The sequence below is a fragment of the Chlamydotis macqueenii genome, chromosome 1 (assembly GCF_036417535.1).
Source record: "Chlamydotis macqueenii isolate bChlMac1 chromosome 1, bChlMac1.mat, whole genome shotgun sequence".
NCBI classification, from domain to species: Eukaryota; Metazoa; Chordata; class Aves; order Otidiformes; family Otididae; genus Chlamydotis; species Chlamydotis macqueenii.
In genome coordinates, this window is record NC_141556.1 from 96035903 (window position 1) to 96054072 (window position 18170).

General features: G+C 35.8%; 1 protein-coding gene across 4 annotated transcripts in view; it reads right to left on the reverse strand.

Annotated features, from left to right (window-relative positions):
* Positions 1-377: 377 nt before the first annotated feature.
* Positions 378-18170, reverse strand: part of CBLB (Cbl proto-oncogene B) — a 134494-nt gene continuing 116701 nt past the window's right edge. For 3 of the 4 annotated variants that reach the window (XM_086762446.1, XM_086762473.1, XM_086762456.1), the window contains 5 exons: positions 16460-16548; positions 16229-16360; positions 14792-14929; positions 12374-12493; positions 378-7080 (listed from right to left, as the gene is read on the reverse strand). In XM_086762446.1, coding sequence (XP_086618572.1) covers positions 6818-7080; positions 12374-12493; positions 14792-14929; positions 16229-16360; positions 16460-16548 — 742 coding nt within the window. In that variant the 3' untranslated portion in view covers positions 378-6817. The remainder of the gene's footprint in view (positions 7081-12373; positions 12494-14791; positions 14930-16228; positions 16361-16459; positions 16549-18170) is intronic. The other variant, XM_086762464.1, reaches the window with a different exon arrangement.

Genomic DNA, 18170 nt, shown 5'->3' on the forward strand with positions numbered 1-18170 from the left:
TCATTGCAACCGACCTGTGGGCAAGGTTACCTGACAAACGCAGAATAAAGGCCTTTTGAGGGCCATTGGTAGAATCATTCAGATGTTGCATTTTTACCTTTCCTGCGCAAGAATTTTCAAGCTACATGATTTCTTTGACATAAAAGGCACAGAGTCAATCTTTTATCCCGGCCGCTCATGGTAATCAGTTACCTTTACCTGCAAGTGACTTCCCAACTTCATTGACACATCTTATAAAATTTACCCCCTTCAACCTGCACCTCACTTAGTGCTAGAAGTACTCAAATATAATGATGACTTTCCACGCTACAAACTCCATTTGTTGGACAAACTTCTTAACTCTCATACTGAGACATAAGCCATCTCAAACACAAGGATTCTTATTAGGAGAGGATGTCTTTATTGTTTTCTTTTCACATCTCAGAAACAGAATAGGGATCTGCCGAAATAAGCAGTGGATTTCATCCCTGTTCTTGACAAACAAATCATGAAACACAAGAGTGTATTTCCAGGCCAAGAAGGGAGCAAGAAAAAATGCCAGCGATACTAAGAAAGGAAACAGGCTCTCTCACAGAATTCTGAATCCATTGTGGATGGCTGTGTTCATAGGGGCTATTTGGATATGACACAGAAAATCTATGTAATGATTGAGACAGACAAGACGAGCAGAACACTTATGAGGGATTACACAAGAAAACACAGACGTGGTCATAAGCTGAGATGGGAAACTGTCAAGTGTCTGTTATTACTGAGATGAAAGATGCACTGGTGGTTGATGTCACTGTGAAGAGATCTGAGGTGGGAGGGAGAGAGGAAAAACAGCCTTAGAGGGAACAGATGAGGATGCAAACAAAGCGATGCATCTATTGTGGAACAAAGGCAGGGCTGAACTTGGACGAAGCTGAGATGTGAGAAAACAAGAGAATTTGAATTTCACTGCATGAGCCTAAAGGTACTACTGATAACAGCCATAATGAAAAGTACAGAGAATAAAAACTTTGAAATAACAGTCCCAAGAATTTTATATGGACCACACTAAATTGGTAACAAAGGTGTAAACTTCAAGAGGAAACAGTTGAAAGTCACATGTTCAAGTAAGATAATAGCTTCAGAAAACAATGCAGGCCACAACCTTGAGGTATTTCTGAATGCCTGATGATGTAGACTTACTTATCTTTGTACAGCATTTGAAATTCAGCGATATTCAAACAGCAAATGAACAAGCCAAGTTCTCCTTAGAGCATTTACTGCATTGTGGTCTAACAAAAACTAGGGAGCATTTATTGTTTTCAGTGTCCTAATCATTACACAGACACGTAGAAGAAAGCTATTTTATTTTTGGAGTAAATATATGCACCTCCCCAGCTATCTAGGGAGAAAAAAAATTGCCTTTTAAAACATGGATGACTATAGTAGCTTGATTATTCTGCAGATTCAGTTCAGCTATCCAAAAGGAGTAGATGTTTTGCAGAGGTGAGTACCACAGCCTAGTTCTGAACTCTGCAGGCTGGCTTCAGTTGGAATGCTCTCTCTCCCATGCTGCGCCGGAGTAGCATGTAGACACGTACACACCCTTCAGAAACCAAGATGGTGAATTTTAAAAACAGAGGTGTTTCCACTTAAATCCTCATGAAGCTTTTGGTTGTTTTGCTAGCACCAAAAATTATTCTGAGCAGAGTGCTACTTCACACTTCCCTCTGCTGCTAAGAACCTGGCATCCTGTGGCAAAAGAGCATGGCTTTTAAACAGCTTCTTGGAGAAGGAGACAGTAACTGAAGACTGGAGTAATCTTACCAAATACTCCCTTGCTTGCACTAGACATCCAAGCAGTTCAAAATAGCCAAACCTTGTACACCAGCAGGAGAGGGGAGTTTGAATTGTTAGGTCAGAATTACCATCTTCTGTGTAGTTCTCTGCCCCTCTCCCATCTTGCTGGGTACCGTAACAGTTGTTGCAATTAAAAAAAGCTGACTTTTTTCAGACAACTGCTGTTGTAGTTGGACTGGTTGATTCCTTCACAGATCAAAACAGATGCCATCAGCTTCAGAGTCAGAAGATCAGTATTCACTGGGTTTGTGCTTTTGTTTCTGGCATGTTTAGGAAGCAAAAATCTTGTCATGGTTCATATTATTCTGAGGCCTTTAAATTCCTTATGACATTCAGGAAAGTTATTTGTTTTGTGACTTAAGATTATGAGATTTGGGATTTAGGATAAGAATTTTCCCTGCTAGACATGAAATCAACTAAGGACAAATGGAATGTTGAGGTGCCAAAGTAACACACAGTGATTTGAAATCGAAATTTATAATTTTCCTGACAGAGACTCATTGCAACAAGTAAATGGAGGCATGTACCTTGTACAGAACTAATGATTAGGTCTATCAAACAAAAATTCCTGAAGCATTCCTAGAGCATCCAGCTGCTAAAACTTGACTCAAGTGACAGGTGACTTTCACACTGGAAGAGTAAAAATGAAAGAAACAGGCAACTATAGTATTACGCTCAAGTATACAAAACAGTTAACTTCCCTACTTAGTAATATGACTAGTGACCTATATAATGGCCAAGGATTTAACATAGACTGAAGAAACCACCATGAAAATCTCATCACTGAAGGTCTAATCCAACCTGAAGGGAATGGTGTTGGGCTTTAAATAGTAATAGTCGTATTGTCATGCACAGCAGAGGGGATTAGATTTACTAAACTTTTTTTCAGAATTCTGGAATACAGTAACAGAAGAAAAAATGTTTTACACTCCTAAAACATTTTTTACATTAAGAGCAAATGCCCAGGATGTTACAGAAATATTAGTGTGAGCTTATTGTAATTTTCTTCAGAGAAAAAAATCCTGTAAATTAATATACAGTTGGACTCTATATGTTCACCACTTTGGATTCTAAATATTTAATTATTATAATCTTTCTGCCATACAACTATTACATGCACATTCTGAAATTACTGCCAATTTATAAATTTTTACTACGGAAATTTAGAAATGAAATAATGTATGAGGATATAAAGCAAATGTCTCAATGTAATGATTGGCCTTATTTTAGAGCAAGGCTTTAGAGCAAGCCTTTAGAGCAAGGCTTACAGAATAATGGTTTCTAAGACCCCTACACAGGATAGGCTATGTTTCTACAGCAGCATACGAGAAGTGATGATATTCAGTAACAGAGACACGGAGTCTTAAAAAATCATGGACCAACCCAACATTCTGTTAACATTAATTTTATAAAATACCTTACAAGAACAGATAAAGAACTTGAGCTTACATAATAACCAAAATTTAAAAAGAATGTTGAATAAAATATAAATTAATTGAACACATCACTAAGTCTGCCACATGTTAGACAAGTTTATAAAAGGCATTTTCAGATAAAATAGTTATTTGAAAGAAAATCCTTCAAAATGGAAACTACTGAAGTCCTTTTTCAAGAAGTCATTCCGAAAAGCGCTAACTCCAGGTCGACAGGTAGTACCTGAATTTGCTTAGAATAGGTGTTCATATGCTTCAAAATTTGTCAAGCTTTAAGACACAAATTTAAATGCTTTCAGGTCAGAGTCATCAGTGCAAAGTAAAGCTTCAAGCTGAAAATGAGAGAAATGTAATAGAAGAAATGATCCTGGTACAAAACTTCCTATATTCACATTCTGAAAAAAAACTGTGCCAGATGCACTCTTGAGATACTGAACACGAACACATTTTACCAGTGGCCATTTTAAGGTTCCCACCAAGCTAATGGCTAACATTAACATGGCTAATCATATTGAATTCATTTATTTTATCATAATTCCAATTTCTTTTTACTCATAGTCTTTGGAAAAGATCCATGCTGCTGCTGTCCACTTAGTTTGCTCAACTTCTGATTCGGCTAATTTGCTTAAAATGCAGTAATTTAGCCAAAAGGAGATAAAAGGTGAGGCCAGCAGACATCAGAATGATGCTCTAAAGCCTGCAATGACGTTTAATTGGAAGAAGTATGATAGCACATGTTTCTGAGTTTACCCAACTTTGTTCATTCAAGCACTCTCACTGAAGTCAGTCTTCCTTAAAGTTATAGATGTGTGTAACACACTGACTGCCTCAAACCCTCAAGTCTTTCAAAGGTTAAAATATGTTTAGAAAACTATGTGTTCGGAGAACTAGACTGTAGCCGGATTAATTTCTTTTAGGCCTATTAATTCCTGCATAGTAAACATCAACCCTCTAGCAAAGCAATTTTGCTCTGTTTAACTTTAAAACCATTAACCAAAACAGGTTTGAAATAGTTTTCACGTTCTACTCTTTAGAAATGGTATTAGCACACTCATTTAAAGATTAATGGAACTCTCTTCAAGTTACCACTCAGAATATTGCTCATCAAGCTTTTTTTAGACACATACTTGAAAAAGGAAGTGTCACTGGTAGTCACAACCAGAAAGGAAAACAAAAACTTTAAAAACCTTAGTCTACCAGGCAGCAGTTCCAGGCTCTCATTGAAACATAACACTGTCATTTATACTAAGCTGCTGCATAAAAATGACAAAATGAGTTCTCCATTACAATTCAAGATTTCCAAACTCAATCTGCAGATTGTTTGCTCATCCTTGTAAAGCAGTCTTTTTTTCACTGTCATCATTGCTATGCTGGCAGTTACACTAGAAGCACATTTAAGTAATTCCAGTGCAACCACATTATTTAATTTAATAGCGTGAATAATTTTGAATTTATAGTTAGCTAAAATGCTAGAGTGATGTTGTAAGCAAACAAAATTAACAAGAGGGTTCAAGACTATGTAACTCTCCCCCAAAACAGAGGAAAGATTTACTTGAACTGAAAGCACAGAGTATAACTTCAACTAAAACTTTTCATAAGCTGTACTCAAGGAATGAACATTTAAAAGGAAGTTGCAAATGCCCTTTTCTAGAACATAAACTCAGAATCATTTGCTTAAATCAAAATGGAACAGAAGCTCTTCCATATACCCTGAATTCTCCTGATCATCTTTTATCACTGAAGCAGATTAATGATATCCATACTCTGCTTTCTGATGCTACAAAATAATCTATTTAATTAATTTAAAGAAATTTTTCTTTGATGAAACGATGGACTTTGAGATATCACAGTAATTTCCACTGGGTGTTGCCAGTTAGTTTGAATCCTGTAATTCAGCCATTTGCTCTCTTTAAAAAAATCTTTAGAACAAATGCATTGGCTGCTGAGATCTGATGCTGCAAGTGATATAACTTCTATCACTTGCTCTGAGTGAAGGAGAACACTGACAGCTGAAAGGGAACAATAAATATATACCTCACACCCAGCTTAGCACACTGAAAATTCTCATATATCGGTCACATCTGAAAAATATTCTAACTACCACACGATTTTATCTTTTCAATAGTAACAGAAGAAAAGAAGACTTCAAAATTTCCTAAAAATCCCAAGAAAGCAGCAATCTTAAGAATTATTGTGGAAATATTTGTACTCTGAGTGTACTAAGAACAGAGTTGTCTTCTCTCTTTTCTAAAGTTAGGAATATTTTTAATTTGGCTTGCATCAATTTGGGCTCAAAAATAAAACGTCAAAGCCTTGAGTATCACTGATCATGTAAAGCAAAAATGTTTTTCCAACTAAGCAGCTGGAAAGTGAGTTAATGAATCTGGGTATTAAACACATACTTGAGAATAATCAAATATACAGAGGAGGTTACTAAAAAACTTTGCAAAAAATATTGCTACAGTAGCATTAGGAATTAACAGTGCATCAAAGATTTAAAGTTTCCATGTTAATACAAACTGATCCAAGCCACAATGAACCACAGGATAATCACTCAAACAAAAAATTAACCGCATTCCACTTTACAGAAGTTAGAACTGGAATTTACCTGAATCCCACTAAGATGATTCAAAAAGTTTCCTTCTAATCTGGCATGCCTCAGTTTACCTGGGTCATAAAGAACTGGTGCCATTACTGTGTAATCAAAACATATTATCATGTGCAGTTGGCTTTTTTGAACATTTGCAATCACATACTCGAATTTGAAAGAGCTTTTAGATGTCAGAACTCAGTATCACTGCTGCATGAAGTATTTTATTTGTCGGTTGGGATTTTTTTGTGGAAACTGTATAAAAGACCTTGAGGACTATAGGTCATGGAATTAATGTTAAACAGAAAGCTGCCCAACATTATTGTCAAAATACCTTTAAAAAGGCAGTTCATAGACAGAATAATGCATTTTACATTCAGATATTTCCTCTTTCAAAAGCAAAGGAATCTCAGAAGAAGAAAAAAAAAATCAGTAGTGAAGGCCACATACTTTTTGCATTTGATGAGCTGAAATGCAAAAAAAAATTAAAGCATCCTGTAAGAGACAAAAAAAATAAAAAAACATACACAGAACTTCTGGAAAGTGATGATTTAGTTGATGGGGTGGTCAGCATGGAAACTGTTGGGAATGCTACAGCAGAACTGACCACAAGTACAAGGGAATATGAACAGGAACATAGTACAAGTGTCAACTAGAAAACTGTAACTTGCCAACTTGTAAACAAGAAAAAGCATTTCACAGATTAAAAGTTCTAGAGAAGTAAACTTCTTTAAATTATTTTGTCAGTTCAACCCTGATTTAAAAAAGTATGGCTAGCAAAAATACATAAGCCTCAGCATATTTATAAGTCTTGATCAGAGCAGCCATGAGCCTTTGATAAACGGCTGGAAACAAACACCCTTCTACTAAGGATGAAAGAAAAATATTCCATTCTCTTCTTCCTCTCATTCCCCAATCCACACGTGTATATGTAGAATTCACATGCTCCAAGAATATCTTGACGCTGCTATAGATTGAGACGTGGGGAGACCGGTGGAGGAAAACAGACAAACTCTCTTAAAATACTACGGGCCACGTCAACATTATTCTGGGCAATTTCAAGGGCCCTCTTGACTTCTTCAAAGGAATATCCCTCTCCCATAAGTTTTGCAATTTTTGCATCCACATTTTCCGTGGAACTGTCAGAACTGTATGCTTTCCTGTGGTGTATTTCTGGTGCAGTCCTCCGAGGAAGTGGTTTAGGGGGTCTGGCTGGTGCTTGTGAACCATCTGTTTCAAATAAAGGAGATATAGAATCATTATAAATGGGCTTTAAATAGTGTTATAGGTAGGTCAAAGCTCATTAAGCAGTTTAAAAAGTAAAATTCTAAAGAAAAATGAAGAGATATTTTAATTCACTGATATATCTCATTTTAAAATTCAGACAGAAGCAGAATTCCTCAAGAACATCCAAAACAGAAGTAAGGTACTGAAATACTATTTTAATAATATGATAAAGAACATGTAAGTTAGAATCTGAATTATCCAAAGTAGCAGAAAAAGAAAGTATGATGAAACAGCAAAGACAGTGAAAATACAGAGTCAAAATTTTAAGGGCTCTCCACTCTCAGTCCACAGTTTGAGAACTTTTTCCTTAGTCTGTATTAAAAAAAACAACAAAAAACCCAAACAAAAAACCACCAACAACAAAAAAATCCCCACTAAAATAACAAATTTTATCACAATTTTATTCAGGGCTCTAAGTCGTGCAGAAGAGGAAAACAGCCAAATCTGCCTGAGGGAGAAAAATCCTTCGCTTATTGGTACATCTTCCAAATTCCGTTCAGCCAACTGCAGTTCATGTCATGCATAGCAGCTATGTATAAGTACAGAAATAACCGAGGTTTCTCAAAAAAATCTCTAGTCCAATTATTTTCAGTAGTGAGAACAGAACATGATCCTTCCTCTCCAGTCCCCCTTTGGAAATATCTCCCCTTTCCTTCTCTTCTGCAGAAAGGCTACCTTCACAGCTAATGCTGAGCTAAGAATCGTGATGTGCTGATGAAAAATGCCAATATTCAAACTTGCTAATCTTCTCAGAGTCAAGAGCTTCATGCTCAAGTAAACTTAGTACTTTACTGAAACCTCTTTATCCTCACTGATTCCACAGTAAGAAGCTTAAATACAAGCAGGCATAGAGCAGAAAACACTTTCAAGAGTAAAATGTTTTTAAAAAAAGTTTTTAACCCTTCAAAAAAGGTTCTAAAAAGTTCCATCAATAGTGACTTTGACAGATAAATTACAGGAATTTCTGGCTGTGATCCTTCCTATTTACTTACACTGACAGCAATGGCATTTTGCAGTACTTCACATGTATTTTTTTTAGTGATGAAAGAATGTTGTATTTCTAGTATTGCTGTTACAACATACTACCTTATCGTAACACTGGACAGAGAACTGTAATTCAACTAAGTGCATTAAACACTTCAGATGAACAAAAATAGTTCACATTAGTGAATGTCTAAGCAAAGTATATTTTTCTCTCAAGTTTCCATGCATTCAGATGAGAGTGTTGCTATAAATTTTAATTCCATATCTTAATTCAGGAAGATAAGCAAATAGGACTTTTAGCAAGATGGTGACATTCACATAACAAATAGATGAGTAATATGATTAAAAATGTATACTAAGGGGCTAAAATTAATTTTGTTCTAATTTCACTGCTCATTTTCCTTGCAGATAGTTATGATACAACCTACAGATAGTAAGAGCTATTTTATATTGGTTACAATATTTTCCTTTTCTAAAGATGAAAATAATTATATATATGCTAAACATTCTAGTAAACACACCTGAAGCAGATCCAAACCTGCTATGAAGTGCAGAAGATCCATGAAACACATGAGTTTGAGCAATGAACTATAGCTCACAAAATCTGACAACTCAACCAAATCAGAAAAAAAAAAAAAAAAAAAATCAAATTTCTCATTTAACTTATTTTAGAAAACTCAAGACTGTAACAGAAGAATATTCTTTATACTTAAAATAGTGGTATATCATGTTAAAACCAATCAGTTTTCTTTCACTAACATTTCAAATTGTTTTAATATGCACATTTCTGTATGGACTTCATTTCTATAGAGGATGAAACAAAATTAATTTGCAAACTACATTTTCTCCTGGGCTTGAAGTACAGCAGATAGTCCTTATGCATATATCAGATCCATCTGTATGTGTGTTACATGAGATATTTTTCGCTCTACCAAGTCTAATGCAGGCTTAAACCTGAAGTTTTTTCTTGTATAAAGCTTTCACTTTTATGAAGCTTCCAAACAAACTTCCTTAAGCAATCACATCATTTAGAAAGGTCGTTTTTAATTCTGTCAGATTTGCAGCACAGGCATTTTATTCTCACTACAGTGACATCTCTCTATAGCACAGATACTTTAAGATCTTCAGCCTTTCCTAACTCAGTTTCTATTATTATTTTTTTAAGCACTGACATCTCTCTCAGTATCTTCACATCCACAGGAAATTTTAGCTGAAGCTGTGTATCACACTGGATCCTGAGCTTAAAGATACTAAGCCTAAGCTGCATGTCCATCTGGACACTGAGATAGAGGTATTTAAGCAGGACTTTCCATCCCAGTCTCTCATCCTCTTTGATGTTTTAGCCACCGTGGATACCTAACTAAAAATTCAAATAGATTTTCTAATTGTGTAATTCAATTAACGGTTTCTACAGAAAGGAGCTTCCTCTATCACTCACATTTCCGTAATTCAGCACTAGATTTAGCCCTTAGCTAAAGGGTTAGTATAAAGGCAGAGATAGACTCGTTTAGTAAGTGTTTAAAAAGTGCTGAAAAAGTTGTGAACTCTGTGGCACAGTGGGAGAAGGGTATCTGTAACTATGCCAACTGTCTATTCCTCTCTGCTGTAAAATGGTCCTCCTCTTTTCTTCCCTTGCTGCTTCTCCTATATGTTCCATGGTCTTTCACTGACAGACTGAGAAGCATCACAGAACCAGGCAATTGAATGCTTGTTGTGCAGGGTCCTCTGTGGAGCAGTAGCAAGCAGCTACATCGAATCTAACCGGGGTACAGTAAGAAAGCATAGCCAAAGGAGATCTCACTGAGGAACTGCCAGAACAAGGAGAAAGAAGTAACTGCCCATATTGGTTCATCAAGCTGTTAGGTATGATCTTCACATTTTTCATTACTGCAGCAGATAGTCCCCTTAGGGTTAATTGAAGTCCACCTTGTAATAATGAGATACCCTTCCCCCAATATTTCTGTGTAAAGGAATTTAAATTTGCATGCAAGAGCTTTAATAGGGCCAGGTGAGCAAGTAGGCAGCAGAAAATATACTTAACTAGCCATTTGAATCAATCTGTTACAGAATAGCTAAATTCAGTAAAATACAGCAGACATCGATATTAGAGGCCTAATTTTCTTCTATCTTTCCCACATGTCATTGGCTGTGCTTAGGTAGAATAGACTAACTATTAGCAGTGTCTCTCTTTTATTGTAATAATTTTTAAAAGTTGTATTTAAGAGGTTAAAAAGCTATGCCTTTGGGATAGTTAGCTGCATAGTTGAGAACTATTTCTTAAGTGTTCAATACTAAATACTTTGCTGAATTAGAACAAATTTCTCATTCCATGTTAATGATTCAGTTAAATATCATGACAGCAACCTTAAAATCAGTCAAACTGAAGCACAGAAGTTAAAGGACTCCCCATGCTACTCTAGGGAGCCAAGGGCTAAATTACAGATTTTGGAGTGCACTCCGTTTCTTTTCCACATAGTTCAAAGAATCACCATTCAAAAGAGCTGAAATAAAGAATTTCTTAAAGTGAACTGATTAGTTCATAAGAAATGCAAAACCAGAAGTTCTGAATAGAGTTACATCTCTACATTGTGTTTTTAAATCATAGAGGAAGGTGAATCAGTTCATCCTGAAGCTCATCAGTTCTGTTCTATGGAATTACTGTCACCGTAAAAACAACTTTCCAATTAAGTGTATGACATGATCTATCACATAGTTTTCATTTAATTGAAATTAAATTGAATATCTTGCTGTATATCATGCTGATTTAGAATGATATTTATAGCAAAGGTCGACACATGTGTTTTAGAAGATGGCTGTGGGAAACAGATAGAAAAGTATTTATTAAGTGACACCAGAAAGCTCCAAGATCTTAAGTAGCAAACATCTTGCAGTAATTTAGAAAAATAAAAAAAAATTGTTCTACCACAGAATTGCAAGAATTGCAGGAAAACTTCATAGCTTTGAAATGTAGTTGTATCACTGTAATAATTTGTATTATAAAAGAATTTAAAATGCCCTAAACAAATCAAGTTAACATTGTAAGACACATAGATCCCTCACAGCATCACATATGAAATATGCATTATAAAACCTTTTTTTTTAACAACGAGAAAAAAAAAAAAAAAGAGGAACAGTGTTATATTAGTAGAAGTATCCTCCTAAAAGTGCTACTGTTTACCAAAGGCATCACACAAATTCTCAAATGTGCTATTCATTAAAAATCCTGTAGCATTCTTCAGGCTTACTTAATTTCCCCTGTTCTTTAAGTTGGAAAAATGTATTCTTTCATGCCTATACCACAGCAGAGATGAACTAAGTATTCCTAAGGAGGAGAGATATAATTACAATTTTAGAATGTATAGTTTTTCCACTTGTGATTGTTGCAATTAAACACTAATTATCATTACAACTGAAAGACTAGAGAAATAAGTCCCTTCATTTTTTTTAATATATTATAAAAGAGTTTTCATGCACAATTCACTTATCTGGAGAATGAATAACTGTTCACAGCATCATTTGCCTTTCCTTTGTGTGGTCTCCCCACTCACCAAAATGATGTAGGTGGAACAATCCTCCCCCTCCCCATCATGCACATCTAAAGGAAGAAAATTTGTCTACGAATTGGTGAAAGTACTTTGAAATACAGGTAATACTTTCTTTTCTAGTTTATAATTATTTTAATTAATTTGAGTATCCTTCCTTTAAATACTATTCGTGTTGCCTGAAAATCATAAGCAAAATTTCTGTGTCAGAGGAATTCCTTCTACTGGATCTATTCTGTTGCAAATGGAAGACTGAATTTTAATTTGGTTTGGTTCTTGTCGTTTTGTTTAAAAACACTAACATTTTCTTGGAATTTCAGACAACCATATTAGCAAAAAAGATCAGAAAATAATAATACTTTAGAAAGTGGAGCTACTTTTTTTTTTTAAGAAGCAATAAAACAAAAATGGAAGTGAGATGTGTGTGGTCCCTGCAGGACTTCTGATCTACTGTAAGCTTTACAGGTGGCAGAAAAATCTCTGCCTTTCTCAAAAAAATCAGGAACACTAGAGCTCTCATAAGCATTCAGTCTGGCAGCTGGTGAAACTGATGCCATAGTATCTACTCCTACAGATAACAGGTAGCCACTTCTACCTTTATTGCTGAACTTTAATCTCTGTTATCCTTTGCTGATTTCACATTTTTGCAAATATTACCATTGCCATTTCATAAAGTTGTAGTTTTCTACAAGAACAGTTTTCTACCTTACCTGAAGAGGGAGGAAGTTGATCATAGTCTTGAGATGTCCTATTTGTTTTGACATTTTCTCCAGTTACCCTACGAGCAGGTGGCAAAGGAACATGACCAGTTATCGGATCAAAATGAGGATCTGTAATAAAAGAAGAAAAGGTGTCTTAGAATATTCAGAATTATTATTTAAGGGGGGGCTGATGCATAGAACCTAGGCTTAAAATAGCCGCCCTTCGGACAGAGGAGCTGTGAATCCAGACAGATGTACACACATACATCACAATTCAGCATTTGCCTAGCAGACATGTAACTATGTCTCGAAGTAGCAAAAACAAGAGCACAGCTCAGAGGTGGTCTATCCTGCACTGACCATGGCTCTTCTGTTTACATCCATGATGTACCTTTCAGTTACCCAGCCCTGACACTGCTGGGACTGTGGCTGGCAGAGCATGGAAAAGGTTGCAAAGCCTGAAGCAGCAGAATTAGAAATATCCCAGCTATTCAGTTCGTTTAGAGCTTGGTAACACTTCTATGCTTTGAAGCTCACAAAGACCGCAGGGTAGGTTTCCTATCCATACAGTACCAGTTACAGAAAAATATTACAAGGACTGGTAAAGGCTGCGACCAGGCTTTTCAGTTCTCTCTGCAGATTACAGGAAAAAAATTTTAAACAAGTGAGAGAAAGATATAATTCTGGCATATTGTGTTGTCCTCTTTCCTTGGGGTTTTTTTTTTTTTTTTTTTTTGCTATTGAGGATACAGCTGAGCAAGTGTTAACATCATCCTGTAGCTGGCTTCTGTTCTGGACTCATAATAGCGTATGTGAGCACAACTTTTTGCTGTTGTTGATGGTGAGATTATTATTCTAACTGACAGGCTCTGATGGATAGCTGAGAAATCACCCCCAAGACTCGTACGGAAACCAGTCATCAAAAACGCATCATAAATCATCTACATCAGTTATTTGACAAGATGCAAAGTGAGTAATATGGCTTTAGAAATACTATATAAATAAAAAAAAGAACAATCCACACAACCATACATGCCTAAGTAGATGTATACACTTACAAGATTAATGAAAACTGCTGCTGTAAGATTGTATTCACTACACAAACATGAAGAACAATACATGAGTGCAGATACATTTTCCATTTTTTTTAATTAAAAGCTACTCAACTTTTTTCAACACTCAGTGATATTTCTTAGATTATTTGGAAATAAAAATACTTTAAAACTCGGCATGTTTCTCAGAACTGCCCACAGATGGACGGAGCTCGTGTGCATCTGTGTGTAAGGGATTCTGTTTTTCCTCTCCGTTCCTGTTAGAGCTGAATGGTGCAGCGTGTGTTTCTGCATCAGACGATACAACTGAGGCACCCATTCAGACTGAACTGAATAATAAAAACATACCATAAAGGTCATTTCAGTTCAACCTAAGCTAGCTCACTTTCATCCCACAGCTCGTATCATTCACAAAAGGTCAGCCAAACGCCCAGCAACCTGTCAGGCTATTACAGAGTCGCACATTGACTGCCTGTCATCTACATTCTGACATTCCTGTGATACTATCCCCAAAACATTTCATTTGTCCCTCTCCATACAGTTTCTAAGAAAAATAGATAGGAGGAGGGAGACATCTAACCGCACCACAAGGTAATCACTGAAAATATTCCTGGGACAGGTAAACTTAAGACATCAACATTCTTTGGAATCTTCCACAGAGAAAAAAAAAGTCACTTCACAGGTATGCACCATAACTCAAATATATTCAACTTAATTAACCTGACAATCAAACACTTTTCAACTCAAAGACAAAATCTGAAAATTGTGAACACAGCTTTTATCTTTTACAAGCAAAATACCAGTCTGAAAAAGCGTCACAGTGATTCACGGGCAGGGACAGGTAAAAAAACTGTCTTATCAAAAAGGTTATGAACCACAGGCACCTGCAACTGTGTTCACCATTAATATAGTTTTGCAGCAAAATTTTACAACAGCTCTACCAAAGCAGAATTTTTTTCCCCTTATTTTCTAGTTTTTCTCCAAGTTCCAACTTGAAAATAGACCCCATGAATTATGTTTTACTACAGAAAAAAATGGAGTTGATGAAAGGATGATGAATATAAAATAGATTACCACAGAAAACTTGGCATTTCACAAGTACAAAGTCTGTCTAGAAGAGTACAATTTACCAATATGTCTAGCTCGGTACAGTAATATTGACCTTATTTCATTACTTCATGATAATGAAAAGTTAAGTCTTTATAGTCTGAGTTGTTTCATATCCAACATTTAAAAACTCCTATTTTTTTAATATTTCGTATAATGAAGTATAGGCAAAGCAAACTTCTGAAGCCTGATGACAACTTTTATCACAGAACGGAAAAGCTTCTGAAGGAAAATTAAGCAGGATACATTCTTTCCTTTGTATTCCTACCAGAATGAAGGAACAGTTCATGTCCTGAAGGAGGTCGGCTTCCTGAGCCAGCAGGTTTGGCGTGCTCAATCATGCTGTGCCGAGCAGGTGGTGGTGGTGGTGGTAGGGAAGGGGGTGAGCTATCAAATGCATCTTCACCTGCATTTTAGAAAAAGAATTATTAGATGAGCAAAACTTCATTAAGAACTGTAGAACAAAGAGTGAAGCTTAAAATTTCTTTTTCTCTGGGTGCTGAGGCTGTTACTCCTAGGGTCCAGTGACTCCAGTAATGAAATTGTAAACCTGACTATGCACAATCCTCTTCTAAAACATGCTCTGAATGACCTTTTGCAGTGCCGTTTCTTTTCTGGGATGGAGGGAGAGACTTGTTTTAGTGGCTCAATTGCAAAGAGTGTATTAAAATGAAAGCTTTCACTGAATATCATTGTAGAATAACAGCTATGTTTCAGTGGCTAAGCAAAAATATTTATATTCAGACCAATGCTGACTACATTGAATCTGCTGCATTTATACAGTGTACTACTCTCTTTATCTGCTGTTCTAAAGCTCTGACCCCAGGTATAAACCAAATTTTCTAGGGCTTGGCAAAAGAATGTAGCCCTTACACAAAGGTGGTGCAGACAGGACTACGGTTACCAAGCAGTATGATTTTTATGTGTTCTTCTGCCTTCAATTCTATGTACTCTTGCAACTCTGGAACACTTCAGGAACCAGAGAGAATATAGTGCAGGAGCACGGCACATGTTCAAAACGTTTTATGAAACAAGAAAACTGTATGATGACACATACGCTACAATCTAGCAATCACACAGCTGAGTCTGTCAATGAAGATGGAGGCAATGGGCAAGCACAGCCCCAGTATATAAGCAGAGCTCACTGACTTCTATGTAGGAGAACAGAACAGAAATTAGGGTTGGAAAAGATAGCTCTTGGTGATTGTAGGCAGCAGTGACTTTTGAATTGACCCTTGGTAGTGGAAAAAACCCCAGAAATAAGCTTATTAATTTAATTTAGTTTTCTTTGGCCTAACTACCACCTTTTTGGCATTCTTGGCATTCTTCTTTGTATTTAATAAAAGAAATGGAATTGTTTAAGCCACAACAAGAAAAACTCTCCACTCTTGCATTAAATTGCAATGGTCATAGTTCATATGAAGGGACCAAAAATTCTAATTTATTTTAGGGAAAATGGTTTTGCCTTTCTTTACAGCTTGAATACAGATTTAGTATGCTTTTTCATCTGTCTTGTATGAAGGCTTACAGACAGATACCAAATACAGACCATTGACACAAACACTGACTTACAAATGTAATATTTAGCCTGCAGCTTGTTTAATACTCCTAACATACTCAACATTGGTTGTTTTTCAATAAACATGGCATTTGTTTCATCTAGGCAATGTTAACCACTAAATGTAATGAGTAAAAAGTCTGCAACCTAAAGGGGGCACCAGAAGATCATAATCGGAGGGTGTCCTGTTGAGCAAAGAGCAGTGTTTTGGGTTGTCTCTGGTAGGAGGTCGTGCAGGTGGCAAAGGTACCGGAAGAGTAGGTGCATCATAGACATCTCCTGAATGACACAATCACAAGAAGTGAATGTTTTCTTGCTGTACACCTAGAACAGCACTGAGTAAATTTTCTTGCTAAATAGTGAAAAACAAAAGCATACCTAACTCTGGATGTTTTGATTTCTTCACCTCAGAAGTAGTACTGTGTGTCCCATTCGTTACTCCAGCACATTGACCATTCTCACACATCCTGAAGACAGACATTAAACAGGAAGCGATCAACCAGTTATCCAAGTACTAACTCCCAAAATGACCAAGTACCTGAGCTAGCAGTCCATTATATGGAATTAAAGATTATAAGCTGCATTAATTTTAAACTTTACTGTTTCAAAATTGAGAGCACATACTGGTTAACTGTCAATAAAACTCTTTTTTTTTCCTTATACTGCTTTCTTGGTGGGATACTGACATGGCTTAAATAAACTTACTCAAGGCTGCAATACAAGATAGAGAAAGAACTAGCATTAAACACAGTCCTCACTTCAGAGCTCAGGTCATTAGTCTACTCACACAATTAAGTCACAGAATCAAACCTATTTTGCCTTCCAGGCTGTTGAACTTTCCCTAGCAGAAATACGGTAAAGGGAAATATGGATTTTGGTAATTATCCACATTGAAGTACACAGAAGTGTCATTAAACAAACAAACAAAAAAAAACAAAACAAAAAAAACACACCAAGAGAAAAAAAACAAACAAAACACCACAACACACCACTAGCAATAACAAATTTCAACTAAATTCATAGCCAAACATTAAAAAAAAAAAAAATTAACTAGCCAATGCAGTTTTGCAGGCACCTATTCATTTCTGTATCAAAAAGCTGAGTCTCACTAATCTTTCTATCACAGTTTACTAATTTTTTTTTAAAATGGAAGCATATTACACGCTCAAAATTTAACAAATTAAATAAAATTAAATATGAACATAATCTAAACCAAACAGTACAAAGTTGCCTATAATCTTGTCCGAAAAATATTGGAGATTATTTTTCTAAGATGAGTCTGTTCAAATACTGTAGGGAAAAACATAAAACAGAAGTCTTTTCATAATATTCAATATTGTATAAATAAATGTGAAAGAACTGGGAAATCACTCCTGTCATTGGAACTGTGGACCCTGCATATTCAGAAAGACCAGAGAGTTTCTTTGGAAAAAGGCCATCACGCTAAACAATTCCAGCTTAAAAATAAAAATCCCAACCCACCATGCACCATTATTACTAAATACTGGCAAATCTGCAAGAGCTATAACACAGCTAAAATTTCAGATCTTGGGTTTTTACCAATAGTACAAACATTAATAAACCTATCAGCTCTGGCCATATGGAAAGGAGAGATGAATAAAGGTCTTGAATCATTTAAAATATATAAACAGGAAAGAGGAAGTGAAATTGTGTCTGTGGTCCCAAGAGTTATAACTAGGAGTAATGAAATCAATGTAAGAATAATTACAAGACTTAAAAAACAAAACAAAACAAAAACAAATAAAAAACCTAATAGTAAGAGCTATTTTGTTATGAATTAATTTCCCCAGGGAAGTGGTAGAGGAAGTGTTGCTTCTATCTTTGAAATGAGATTGGTTCAATCTCTCAAATGCAGTGGATGCAACGCTTCCTTTGACTCCTCAGCATATACACCAAATAACTAAGAATATTTGCTGCTTTAATTTGAATCTATTCTGCGTTTTCAATAATCTAACCAGCCACAGGCACTAAGATAACTTAATGTGGCACCACTTCAGAAGTCTTCAGGTCATAATAAGCCCAGTTAAGTGATCAGTTTACAAATCATGCTGAAATACCTGTTTATATT